The sequence below is a fragment of the Chenopodium album genome, chromosome 6, assembly GCF_948465745.1.
Source record: "Chenopodium album chromosome 6, dcCheAlbu1.1, whole genome shotgun sequence".
Classification (NCBI taxonomy): Eukaryota; Viridiplantae; Streptophyta; class Magnoliopsida; order Caryophyllales; family Amaranthaceae; genus Chenopodium; species Chenopodium album.
The window spans coordinates 4389667-4403908 of NC_137839.1; the positions used below are offsets into that span (position 1 = coordinate 4389667).

General features: G+C 37.9%; 1 protein-coding gene and 1 pseudogene across 2 annotated transcripts; one reads left to right on the forward strand and one right to left on the reverse strand.

The window, feature by feature from the left end:
* The first annotated feature begins 8698 nt into the window (after window positions 1-8698).
* LOC145634352 (codeine O-demethylase-like) lies at window positions 8699-10886 on the forward strand (annotated as a pseudogene). Its single transcript, XR_014113403.1, has 4 exons — window positions 8699-8958; window positions 9302-9564; window positions 9997-10319; window positions 10550-10886. The product of XR_014113403.1 is annotated as a codeine O-demethylase-like (transcript).
* A 75-nt stretch (window positions 10887-10961) lies between these two features.
* On the reverse strand, window positions 10962-11459 carry LOC145636541 (uncharacterized). The gene has a single exon (XM_081688121.1). It carries the CDS (start codon window positions 11457-11459, stop codon window positions 10962-10964), a length of 498 nt encoding a protein of 165 aa, XP_081544247.1.
* Window positions 11460-14242: the final 2783 nt, after the last annotated feature.

Here is a 14242-nt window from a genome sequence, read left to right on the forward strand (position 1 = left end):
AACTTCAGATAGAGTAAATCAATTTGTTTCTGAACGAGTTCAGTTAGCATTGTACACCTTTACACTTAAAAAGCTAAATCCTACAAATCATAAAATACTAGCTACTACCAAGAGGGAAAAATCACAACGTGAATCACTTGGACATTATTATATGGCTTTGAGCAAATGAAATGATTGCATAAAAAAAAAACAACAACGTTAAACAACCACCAAAGACAATATTATTTCTAAGATAGCATGAGATAATGTCGGGAAATCATTATAGTTGGATCACAATTATTGGCAAAGGCTCCAAAAACTTAAGCCTCCATAATGTAGTAAAATATTAGGCCTCTCCAAAATATGCTTAGGCCACCCTTATGCCCTTACTAATGCAATTAACACCTAAATTTAAAAAGTACAAAGTTTTATACTTAAATTTCTTATGACAAATTCATAGTAACATGCTCGTTTGAAAACCAATAATAAAGAAAAAATCACAAATAAACTGTTCTTGTAAAAGAAACTTCAAGCTATAAAACTGCCAAAAAACATACGCAAAATTGATTTCAATCCTCTGTCCATGGTAAATTGGTATGTATGATCCAGAGCCTTCTAACTGAAGACAAAATCACTAATGGCTACAGAAATCCAATCATCTTGATTTTTTAAAATAGCCATTCAATTTTATAAACGCATCAAAAACACCGTCACAGCTCACAGACACCAAGTTAGTTTGAATTTCCATATAAAGTAGTGTCTACATTTGGCATGCAAGTGAATGATAAAAGGAAATTATTGATTGTATTACCTACCACTATTAAAAATAATCAAGAATTGATTTGCTGCATCAGCGAGTGATGATTTGCTTTGTCAGCTAGTATTAAAAGTAGTAATTAATAATTGATTTGTTTTATCAACTAGGACACGAGTTATAAATACTGAGTATTATTTATTCTCTTATTTGTAGTTGTTCAACTGTAACTAGCAAATTTGCCAACATACATTTTTGACCATTAATGTCTTAAATAATCTTTTAGGATCAGCTTATAAAACGTTGATTTAAAAATATAAAAATTGAGATGAATCCAAATACATTTTACATCATAATATATGTGTAATCTACCTTTGTTTCATATTATTTGCAACTTTTGCCAAAAATAGATGCTACACATTATTTGCAACAAATATTTTCTTTCAATTGTAAGTGGTCATTTCTCTCTATCTATCTCCTCATCAAATAAATTCATACTTCTCGCTCTACTTTACACTCACAAACAAAATTCACCTAGGGATCCCATGCCTCTGCAGAACACCATTGAGAGGAAGTGCATTATGAATGAGCTTCCAACAAAATAATTGTAACTTTGGCAGAAGCGGCAAACCCCACAAACCCTTCCACCATGAAGAAGGTAAGGGAGATCCCCTAGAGAAGTAGTCTAGATGACGTAACAGCATGGCGTAGGCTGATTTAGTAGAAAAAACCCCATCCTTAGAATACTTCCAGTATACAAAATCATCCATCGGTCTTCTCGGGCGCTCTAGGGCGAGAATACGACCAGCTGTAGAGGAATCAAACAGCTGATGAACCCGAGATGTAAGCCACGCGTAGGAACGCGGATCAATGATAGAAGAAACATGAGACGGGAGAGGCGTCTCACAATTATCACGAAACCTGATCGAATCTCCAGGAACCCAAGAGTCCTGGAGAATGTGAACCTGAGACCCGGAACCAACTTTCCAGGCCGCTCCTTCAGCTAACACAGCAAAACCCTGTAAAAGGCCTTGACACCCCCAAGAAGAACCTGGAATTCTCCTAGTCTGAAAGAGACGGAGAGAAGGATACCGAGCTGAGAGAGTTCTAGAAACAAGAAGCTGAGGATTATGGTGAATACGCCAGCATTGTCTAGCCAACAGAACCGAATTGAAAGAGTGAAGCTGACGAATTCATAATCCACCTAGACCTTTAGGAAGATGCAAAAGAGTAGAAGAACGCAGAGCCAACCCTTGGGAACGATGGTCCGATCTCCACCAGAAGCGAGCCAAAAGACCATCCACTTTGGAACAGATAGATGAGGGAACTTTAAAAATGGAGAGAATATGATTAAAAGAAGCCACCAGAACAGAGTTGATGACAACCAATTTAGCCGCAGACGAAAGACCCAAGGAGGCGAAAGCCGACAAACGCTGAACCACCTTATCAATCAGGAAACCAAAATCTGCAACCTTACTACGACCCAATTCTACCGGGACACCCAGATAAGAACCCAGAGTCGACTTACATTGAAGCTTCAAACTCCGGCTAAGAAAATCTCGGTAGTCTGTCGGAGTATTAGGGCTAAACTTAACAAAGGATTTCTAAAGATTAATCACTTGTCCCGATAAGGAGCAAAACTCCGAGAGAAGAGCCATAAGATTTTTACAAGCTTCAGGAGAAACTTGCAAAAATAATAGAGAATCATCTGCGAAGAACAAGTGAGAAATAGCTGGAGCGTTCCGAGAAATACAAATACCCTTAAGAAGAGAAGCCCGCTCAGCCCTTCGAATCATAGCCGACAGAACCTCCATACATAGAACAAACAGATAGGATGACAGGGGGTCACCCTGTCGAAGACCACACTGAGGGAAAAAAGTCGGAAGGGGATTACCATTAACCAGAACTTGGTAGGAAACCGTTGAGACGCACTGACGAATAATGTGGATCCAATAAGGAGGAAAACCATAGGCCTGGAGCAAACGAAACAGAAAATCCCAATTTACCCTATCATATGCTTTATTCATATCTAACTTAAGAGCAGCATAAAACTTCTTTTTAGCTTTCGACTTGTCCATAAAAGAAATAACTTCATGCGCAATCAGGGCATTATCCGAAAGAAGCCTCCCTGGAACAAAAGCATTCTGATAATCCGCAACCAAAGTAGGTAAAACCTGACGAATCCGACTAGTAAGACATTTAGCCACACACTTATAGATTACATTACAAAGACCAATCGGACGGAATTGAGAAATAAACTCCGGATTATCCACCTTCGGCAGTAAAGTCAAAAAAGTGTGATTCCAGTCCTTCAGCATATAGCCATGAGCAAAGAAATGCTGAACCGCTGCCACCACCGATTGACCAACCAACTGCCAAGAAGATTTAAAAAAGGCAGACGGGAAGCCATCAGGTCCAGGAGATTTACCATCATCAATACTGAAAATAGCAGTTCGAATTTCTTTCGAGGTAAAAGGCTCCATAAGAAACGCTATCAGAGCAGAGGAGAGAGAGGGAAGACAAAGACTATCCCACCAATCTGTATCAAAGGTAGAGACTTCAGGAGACACTGAATACAGCTTTTGATAAAAGTCTTGCGTTATTGAACTTATTCGAGCAGTATCTTGATGCCAACAACCAGATGAATCTCTAAGACCCAAAATCTTATTCCTTCGTTTACGAGATTGAACCTTAGAGAACAAAAGGCGAGAATGTGAATCTCCTAAAGCATCCCACTTAGTCTTAGCACGTTGCTGCCAGAAAATGTAAGCCGCCGCCTGTGTTTCAGCTATCCTCTCATTCTTAGTAGAGATGAACAAGCACCGATCTGCATGGGAGCAAAGAGATTGTGAAGCTTGTTGAGTGTCAAAGACAAGCTGTTTCCAGTTAATACCCCAAGCTTTTTTATGGGAAATACACCAAGCTAGAAGACGGTCCCGAGCAACCGAAAGCTTTCGAGATAAGGCGAACATGGGAGAGCCAGGAAAGAACATGGAGAACACAAAAACTATTATGTTGTGAATGGCTGGAGCCGACAAACACCAGTTTTCCACCCGGTAGGGACGTTTACTAAAGTCAGAATCTGCAGAATCGGACAGGATAACAGCAGCATGGTCCGAAAATAAGATGGGCTGGTGCAAAAGCTTAGTATCCGGGTGATTAGTAAACCAAGTGGAAGAGCCATAAGCCCGATCTAAACGTTCAAAAATGGGATCCGAATCTAATCTGTTATTAGTCCAGGTATAACGAGGACCAGAAAAAGGAACGTCTACCAAGTCCAAACCTATCCTCCAATTCATAAAGTCCAATTGTCCCGGAATCGAGAAATTTCCTCCTAATTTGTCTGAACTATATTCCACTTGATTAAAGTCCCCAATAATTACCACATTTGAAATTGTTTCCAGTAAATTACTAATCAAGTACCAAATCTCCAAACGATTAGTAATATGAGGCGAGCCATACACAAACATTACATGTTTTATTTCATCTCCTTGCACTAATTTACAAAGATATACATTTTGTGAAGCATATACAGGGACTAAACTAAACGCCGAAAACCAACATATGAACAAACCACCACTAAGACCAACAGCATCTATACCACAACAACCCAAAAAAGGTAAAGATGCTAACTTTTGAGCTACATTATCTACAGACGCCATTGTCTCCAAAAGACAAACCAGATCCAAACTATGAGAGCGGACTAAGGTAGTAATATAAGGAATTTTAGGGGAGTCCGCTTGTCCTAAGCCCTTACAATTCCAAAGAGCAACTCTCATCCAGAATTTGGTGACCTTTCACGGGAGGTCACCGATCCCTCAGATGAAACCGGAGAAGATGAACAAATTAAACATCACCCTTACGCTTCTTGTAAGGGAGGAAACAAGGAAGGCAAGTAGAGTCCCGAGAATGCTGCTGCTGCTCATCAGGTAAAGGCGGAGCCGACGGAGTAAGTAAACCAGCAGCTCTCTTGCGTGGCCCATGTTGTTTGACCCATTCCCACATCTTCTCACCACTCTTACGAAGCTTCAATGGTGAGTAAGATCGCAGCTTACTGCCGACTTTGCGTAAAGGGGAACAAGAGGAACTTTTAATTGGAGAAGAAACCTCCACCGCCAAAGGCGGCGACAGTGGCGGTGAGCACTCCATAGGGACCGCAGAATCCGAATCAGAAGAAGTGAAATCTTCACCAAAAGTATCATGCTCATCAGAAGGTTGAATCTCGTCAACCTCAGGTGTAGGGAAAAATTCGAACGCCGCTGAAGATGAATCTGCAACGTAGCCTGAGTTTTCCGAACCGTCGACCGGAAAAGAAGAAGAAAGGGTAGGTGATGGCGAAGCAGCAGCTCCTGTCCCGTCCCAGTTGCTAGGACCGGCGCCGAAAGGGTCGTCGAACACCGGGCCGGAAGGTCCCATCGGAGGAGGCGAGAAATTAGGAATATTCGGAGCTGGATCCGGGACTACCTGATCCGAGTTCGGAAGTGGATGAGAAACTTGATAATACGGATCCCCATTAAAGAAATTGGGCCAGCCCAATTCTGAATCTGTAGAGAGCCCATTGTAATAGCCCACATTGTTAGAGGGTGAGCTAATTTTGGAGGATATAATACGAGAAGAGAGGGCCCAATCCGAGCCATAAAGACCCATTTGGGCTGGAGTGAGGGTCGTGTGATTTGGGCCCAAGTCTAAATTGCTAGACCATCCTTGAATATTAGAAGAATCCAAAAAGTGCCGCCAATTGCCACGTGAATTATTAGGATGAGAATTCCCATCTGAATTTCCAGGAGCCCACCCTTCGTCATGAAGCCTACGTGCCATACCCAAGTCTGCATGTGCGCCACGTGAAGTCAAGGTGTCAATTGGGTCTTGAGTCTCCAGCTGCTCCCTTTGAACACGGTTAGTGTCCAACACCCTCCTATGAACCTCGTGATCTCGACTCCGATAAACACCAGGGACAGGTGGTGGAGATAAACCCGGGAAAGAGTCAGCCATGGCGTGGTCGTGAGTTGTAGAACCCGACCGCGATTCATCCGAGGCAATAGGAAGACCAATACCATTACTGTGATAGTCCGAAGGTCTTGAATCCGCCGAGTTTTCAACAGGATCCTCATCATCGTAATCACCAAAATAAACTTCTGTGGTCCAATTTGAGCGGATTGGACGGATCCCTCGAAGAGCATTAAAATATAAGTGGGCTTTAATGAAAACAATATATGGGCTTTCGCGATTCAAGGTCTTTTCAACTTGTGACCCAAGTGGGCTGAGGCCTATGACCGCTAAGCAAAAATATCTAAGGGGTCGTTTGGTTGACAAGGGAAATAACTTCTCATAGGAACTGACAAATTATGGGAATTAACTTCAATTCCCACATTAGAAATCCCATGAATTGTTAAAAGTTGTTTGTTATTCATGGAGGAATTTGCAAATCATGGGAATTTCAAGTTACCAAGGGGGTACTTGGTAGTTTAATTCCCATGAAATTGAAATTCTCACATTTTTATGTTTTGTGGTCAACCAAACAAAACCTCAATATCTAAATTCCCATGATTTTCTATTTCCCCCATTTCTTTTGTGCAACCAAATGACACCTAAATGTACCAAAATTCCGCAATTTCTTAGTTGCTCTTGCTCTAACCTGAGTTAAGGTCAAATAGGGTGCATAAATTATCATACATATTTGTAGAATTTTAGTCCCTTAATTATTGAATGAGGTAAATTGATCCTTTAGTTATTAATAGTCTAGGAACCATTTTAAATTATTTGGTAAAATTTAATTATTATTTTATTACAATAGTTAGGGACTTATCAAATTAATTAATTAAGAGAATAGTATAGGGACTATAAGGCTGACTTGACAAAAATAGTTTAGGGACCTTTTTAATTGACAAAATTGACAAAAATAGTTTAGAGACCTTTTTAATTAAGCATGGTGGGCTCTATGGAATTTTGAGGTCAAAATTGACAAAATAATGATTGGAAATGCCTTGTTTTGCGAGTTTCACACAAATCGAGAGGTCTATTTAAACACGCAAATGAGGCATTTTCGATCATTTTTTGTCAATGCTGACATCAAATTGGATCCAAAGAGCCAATATGCCCCCCAACACCCCTAAAGACAATGGATTTGTCATGAAAATTGAACAATTAAAAATTAAATCCGTTAGGTTTCATCCGTTTTTTTTATGGCAGGTGGGAAAAACAATTTTTAATTTTTTATTTGGTGTAATGTTTTGGAGGTAAAAAACAATTTTTTGATTTTATTTGTGGTAAAAGTAAAAAAAACCTTACTTAAATTATGTTTATCTATTATGTTCTTAACAATCGTATGAACTTTAAGGAGGTATGGTTTGAATGTTTTTAGAGTTTTGATTTAAATTTTTATTGTTGTTTAATTAGTTGACACCATCAATTGTAAATGCAAATGTAATTACTTAGAGGTGGGCATGGGCCATGCTAGCCCGCAGAAGCACGGCACAGTGGTGGCATGGCCCGGCACGACACGGTGACCGAGTGGTGGGACGTGGGTCGTGTCGCGAACATAATTTTGAAAAATCGGAATGAGCATGGTAATTTGGCCCGCCAGCACAACAAGCGACATAAAAGCGTGTTTGATCCTCCAATACTTACAATTGGGAGGGGATTAAAGCCTAACCATTCAAAACTAATTTTTAAATTTAAATTAGTCTAAAAGGTGAATCAGCTAGGTGGGCTACCAATTAAAAAAAAATTAGCACTTGTGCTTAAAAGTAGACTAATTTGTTAATTACTACCTCAAAAAAGGGGTATTTGTGAATTACTCCCCGTAAAAAAAAAGTTGTTAATTACTACCCTAAAACTAATGAATTCTATAGATTGCTACCCTTTTCCCTAATCATCCCCTAATTAGGTAATTTAATCTATTAATGATATCATTATCAGGCTAATCTGTAATCAGTTGCTTTTAAACCTTAAATAATTAATTAAACCCTAGAACCACCTCCACACCACCATTGCACCACCTCCGGCCACCCTCCACCCACTACCGAACCTACCTCCTCCAACTCCCCACCATGACAACACCCCTTTCTCGGTCCCACCTTAAAACCACCATCTGCCCACCCTAAAACCACCTTCCTTTCACGATATTCCCATCCCCTACCCGCGGCGGCCCTGACCCCCTACCCCTCGCCGGAAAACCATGCTCGACCATCCCCAATCTTCCTTTATCCCCTTTCCCCCTAATCACCACCCTAGGGTTTCAATTTTAGGGCTTTAGGGTTTTAATTTTGGAACATTAGGGTGGTGATTAAAAGGGGAAAGGGGGTGGAGGAGGCTTAGGGAGGGTCTAATAGGGTTCTCTGGCAAGGGAAAGGGGGCTAGGGTCGCCGGTGGGTGGGGATGAGGGATTTTTTCGAGGGTTGTAGGGATTGTTGGGGGGTTTAGAGGTGGGGTGGATGCCGAGGCGGGGGTAGGCTGCCGGAGATGGTGGGGATGGGCTAAGGGGGCTGCCGGAGGTGGTGTAGTGGTGGTTTAGAGGTGGTGTTAGGATTTATTTAATTAATCATGCCTTAAAAGTAACTAATTACAAATTAGTCGGATAATGATATCATTTATAGATTAAATCACCTAGATTAGGGAAAAAAGTAGCAATCTATAGAATTCATCAGTTTTAGGGTAGTAATTAACAACTTTTTTTTTTTACGAGTAGTAATTCACAAATACCTCTTTGTTGAGGTAGTAATTAACAAATTTTCCTTAAAAGTAATTACTAATTAGTATTTGAAGCTTGGAATGCGGACTCGTACAAGGTGAGACGTCCACATTTTTAATGGAATTGAATGGATAGCAATTTACACACGTATTCGATACATCTCAAAGTTTTGTTTTGGGTCATACGAATTATACTAATAACGACAAAATAAAATTAATTGATTATTTTTGTTCTAACTTGGAAATAGCCTACAAAATCATAATTTATGTTAAACAATAAAATTGAAGCTGCTATCTCTCCAATTATGGCTAAGGAAGAATTCGATGAAATTGATGAACAAAAGAGTGAAGAAATGATGGGAGAAAAATATATACTTTGTAAAGATAGTTATTATCAACCAATTGATAAGTGTGTTACATATATGGATCCTCTTCTTATTGATTATTCAATCCTTACTTCATCCTCTTCATCACAAAAAACTATACAAGAGCTTCAAAAGTTCAAATCAGCTCTTTCTTCATGGGGTTGCTTTCAGGTTAGCTTTCTTATTTCTATGTATATACTTTGTGTATGTTTTATTCAATTCAGGCATACTTTATTATGCATATACAACTCATATACCGAGCAAGCTTGGTGGAGTCGATGGTCGGAGAATTCAACTAATGATTTTGAGGTTACGAGTTTAAGCCCCACCAATTATATTTTGCTTGGGAGTAGGTGATTCCCTTGGGCCTTAGGCCCACCTACTCTTAATCGTTGACTTGCGGTGCTGAATTGACTTTAACATGTGAGAGGTGTCCGGTCTAACTTGAGCGATTATATATTAACACTAATATAATTGATTTTTTTTTTAATCTATTTTTTGTGGAATCTATCAGCTCATAAACCATGGTATACCAACAACATTACTTGATGAGACAAAAAAAGTTTCAAGGCAATTTTTTGGTCTTCCAATGGAGGAGAAACAGAAATATGCAATGTTACCAAATGATACAAGTGGGCATGGCTACCAAGTTGGGAACGTTACTAGTCCTAGTGCTACCAACAAGGTTCTTGATTGGAATGAAGGGTTTAATCTCGCAATTTTTCCGGAAGATCGACGTAAACCCGAGTTTTGGCCTGATTTTCCTCCTAATTTCAAGTAATTTGCTCACCTAACTAATCAACTATAGTATTACTTGCATATTGTCTAGCACATAGCTGTCATTTGTAGCTAGTTAATTAGTAGCACATGTTTTTGTATGTCTTGGCGCGGCCCGGAGTGGTGGGTCTCATGCTCAATGAGGTTGGACCGGAAGTAGTCAAGAAAAAGTTGTGTCTTGTCATGCTAATATGTTACAAACGATAGAATGTTATGCTCGACTCGACTCATGTGTTGTGTCATGTTAGATGGCTAGTAAATCCCCTATAAAGTTGAAGTTTGGTACTGTTTATATGCACGTATTTGTCTAAAGATTCAAATTGATTTTTTATTAAATGCTTACGTTATACATGTTGAAGGGTGATAGCTTTAATTGTCTATCATTGTTTTAAAATACTCCAAGTTCTAATAATCAAATGTAATTTGCATTAGGGATGTATTCCATGAATACGCGGCGAGGTTAGAAACCATATTTGATGCCCTATTCAAGTTGGTAGTTCAATCATTGAACGTGGATGAAGAGAGATTTTCAAAACAATATGATAAAAATAGAGAAACAAAGTTAAGATTGAATTTCTACCCAAAATGTGAGGGCCTTAAACAAGTTCTTGGGTTGAAGCCACACGCAGATTTCTCAACAATGACATTGCTCTTACAAGATGAGGAAGGACTTCAAGTCCTAAAAGATGAACAATGGTTCATGGTTCCCGTCATTCCTAATGCTCTTTTTTTTTAACCTCGGTGATCCAATTGAGGTAATTGCTCGAAACCATGCGCCATACTTGGCTTTTGTTATGCTAATGTAGGTATCATAACCATATACACTAGTGTACTTTGGCATGATAACAAAAAAATAAAAATAAAAATAAAAAAAGTCATAATCGCTTTTCAAAATTTACACTTTATTAGCGATTCATTATAATGTTGTTATGTAACGAGCTTGTAAAATAGTAACTAATAATGTAATTCTTGTATGTTGAAGCAGATAATGACCAATGGTATCTTCAAGAGTGCGGTACATAGAGTGGTGACAAATACAGAAAAAGAGAGACTATCAGTTGTTGCATTTTGGGACAGCGATAGAAATAATGAAATTGGACCGTTAGATGAACTTATTACAGAAGATCGTCCTCAAATTTACAAAAGGATTTCACTCAAAGAATATATCCCTACATTTTTGAATTGCTATCAAACAGGGAAGAGACCAATCACTAATTTTAAAGTTTAAATTTTTTACTTATTTACTTGTAATATGAACTTAATATTAAATTTTTTTTTTTTTTTTTTTTGAAGAAAACTTAATTTTAATTTTAATTTTTAAATTCTGAAATGTGTAATTAGTAATAACCTCTTTTTTTTTTTTTTTTTTTTTGAAACCAAGTTAGTACCCATTTTATTCAAACGTCAATGGACAATTTGTCCATAGACACATACGGAGCAATTACATTTGGACAAAAGTTTTCCCACACTTGTTCCATTTCGAAAGGTACTAAACTAGCAAGAAGATGGGCAACACTATTCCCATCTTTTCTAACATGAGAAAAAGAAATAAAATCAAACTCATTGCACAAGGAAAAAACATCATCAAGATTAGTGAGGTAAGAAGTTGCCTTTGAGAGTTTGGAGACAACCACTTCACTGTCAGACTCCACTATCACCTTCTTGTACCCATATCGACGAGCGAGCTTGACTCCAAAATGTATGGCCTTGCATTCGGCAATCTCAGGAGACCAATAGCCTCGTGTGCGCCTAACACCAGCAAACAACACATCACCATCCCCATTTCTGGCCACTGCTCCCAATCCAATCCACCCATCATCCTTTACGGAAGCATCAACAGTTCGGCTTGATAAAATCAGGTGGACTTTTCTTCTTGGCCTTACGGACAGACCCATTAATTTGCTCTGCGTATTTCCCACAATCCTCGACGAGCCTCTAAATGCTTACCGATAAGAAATTTATAAAAAGAGTACCAAAAATAAAGCTAAACAAAATAATTTAAGCTTTAAAATTACAAATTCCGAAAATTTAATCTGGTAGCTATTGTCGAGCCCCATAAATCTGAATTGGTACCTTACATTAGGCCCTAGAAATTTGAATCGGTACCTTTTCGTTAGGCCTTGAAAATCTAATCTGATACCGTGTATTAGACCCCGAAAATCTAATCAAGTACCTTGTATCAAGGCTCGGAAATCTAAATCAGTACCTTGCATTAGGCCATGAAATTTGGATCTAGTACCTTGTACTAGGCCTTGAAAATATGACCCGATAAATTGTATTAGCCCCTGAAAAAGTATCATGTAGCCCTTTTAATGAACCCCTGAAAATTTGATAATATACTCTAGCAATTGTCTTGAACACTGATTATACAACTAGTCATGGTGATATTAATGGAAGTCATGTAAGTGTCTACTACAAGTTGGAAATTTAGTTTTGTTTATTGTTCAACAATAAATTAGATTTTTCGCGGAAAAAACCTATGGCAATAATATAAATACTTACAAAAATTATCATAGTGCAATTTATCTTTGTCCATGAATCCGTATAAAATTAAACATTAAATGAGATGAAAGTTTTGACACATTTGAATATGATTGCAAATTAGGTGGTAGAGAATAGGGATGATTATTAGGAGTGGAAAAGGATTCATATTTCATATTAAAAGAAAGCAAATCATTATATCATATAATATCAAATCAAATCAATCAAATAACTAATATATAAAAAAAATTGGTCCGGTCCAAGACTAGTTTTTATAGGGTTTTGGATTGAACTGAAAACCGAAAAAATGAATTTCTCAACTTGAAAACTGGACCTATTCAGTCCGAGGTCAGTCCATTTTTCGGTCTGGACCGAATTTTGAACACCCCTAGTCCGAACTAATTCACCTTTTGAGCTAATCTGAATTTAAAGATCAGTTTTTGGTGGTTAGGTTTCAATCCCTTTCTAATTGTTATTGTTGGGGGATCAAACACGCGACCGATCCTCTCTACCAACCCCAATTATCATTGCACCAACAAGCTAAACAACAACCAATTGGTACGTGCTAATTTATTATTGTCTTCTTTATCTATCTCAACTCAATAATTGGTACGTGGTAATTAAAATTTGTTGCATTCACAACTGATGGTGTCAACTAATTAATCAACAATAATAAGAATAAAAATATTCAAACCATACCTCACAAAAGTTCATACGATTGTCAACAACATAATACATAAACATAATTTAAGAACTCACTAGCAAAAAATTTTACAACAAAACTTTAAAAAATTTAAACCCTTGAGCTCGTATTAGCTTATCCTTCTGATAAAATGATTTTTCAAATTCCCACCCAAACATGGAGCTCGTGTTATTTTTTTCTCTCCGTATGAAGATGAAAAGTCACTTTCAATAGTACTTTTTTTTAAAAGAAACCCACTATCCAAAGTCTTCTAGAGTATCTGAGTATGAGTAAACTATTTTTGTCAAGTCAGCCTTATAGTCCCTAAACTATTCTCTTAATCAATTAATTAATTTTTTTTAATAGTCTTAATCAATTAACTAGTGTATAGCTCGGGCGTTGCCTCAGGTTGCTACTTTTTTTAGTCATGCAACTATTAATTTTTAAAAAGATATTTAATAATTTGTAAGTGTTTTCAATACTTTTGTGGTATAACATATATTTGTGTGCAAGATTTCAACATAAGTGACAATTGCTTAGATGCATGGTTAAACAATGACATTTCTTCTTAGAGGTTGAGTGTTCAAACCTCTTCATCCACATATTTTTTTTTTTAATTTAGTTGAGGCATCATATAGTGTTATTATTGGTTGCATGGGTGACATGGCGTATTAAGGAATGAAGTTGGTGACATGGCGTATTAAGGAATTGAGTATATGACGTGGCGCTATGAGGAGTCTACGTGGCACATATACGATTGTAGAAACGTCTTTTAATATTAGTATAGATTTGTTAAGTCCCTAACTATTGTAATAAAATAATAATTAAATTTTGCCAAATAATTTTAAATGGTTCCTAGACTATTGATGACTAGACAAGATCTCTAAACTATTTGACTAGAAATAATACTTCTTAGTGGCTGAGGGACGAGTAAAGACTAAATACGGTCCCTGAACTTTCGTATTACGCTCACTTTTAGTCCTGAAAAACTATTTGTGTCGTTTTAGTCCCTCAACCACCTTTGTTGGTGTTTGTCAGCCTAAAGTTGAGGGACCTTGATGACTAAGCAATAGTTTAGGGGCTATGAGTCAGCAAAAAAAGTTTAGGGATGTTTTTTTTTTCTTGAGAATTTATTAAAAAATGAATCTTTTAATTATTTGTTTAAAAATTAATAATAAAAAACTAGCCACCCTTAAAAAAGCCCAGCCACCCTCCCCCTACTCCTGCCGGAAGCCAGCGCCGGCGACGGCGACCACACCTACTCCCTTTCCCCCACCTACCAGCCACACCCACCACACGCACCGTACCACCAGCACCATAAAAATTCAACAAACTCCACTAATCAATCGATCATACAAATCAAAACCCCTAATTTATCACAAAATCATGAATTCAACCCAAACTATTCAACAAGTTGGGCAAAATCATACCATTTTTCGCCAATTCTGCAAGCCACCACAAATCATAATTAACAAATCATTTTTCGCCAAAATCATACCACCAGTAACACTACCC

What these genes read in the sequence shown, in the direction of transcription:
- LOC145636541 (XM_081688121.1), bottom strand. Translation starts at nt 11,459, where the DNA reads ATGGGTCTGTCCGTAAGGCCAAGAAGAAAAGTCCACCTGATTTTATCA.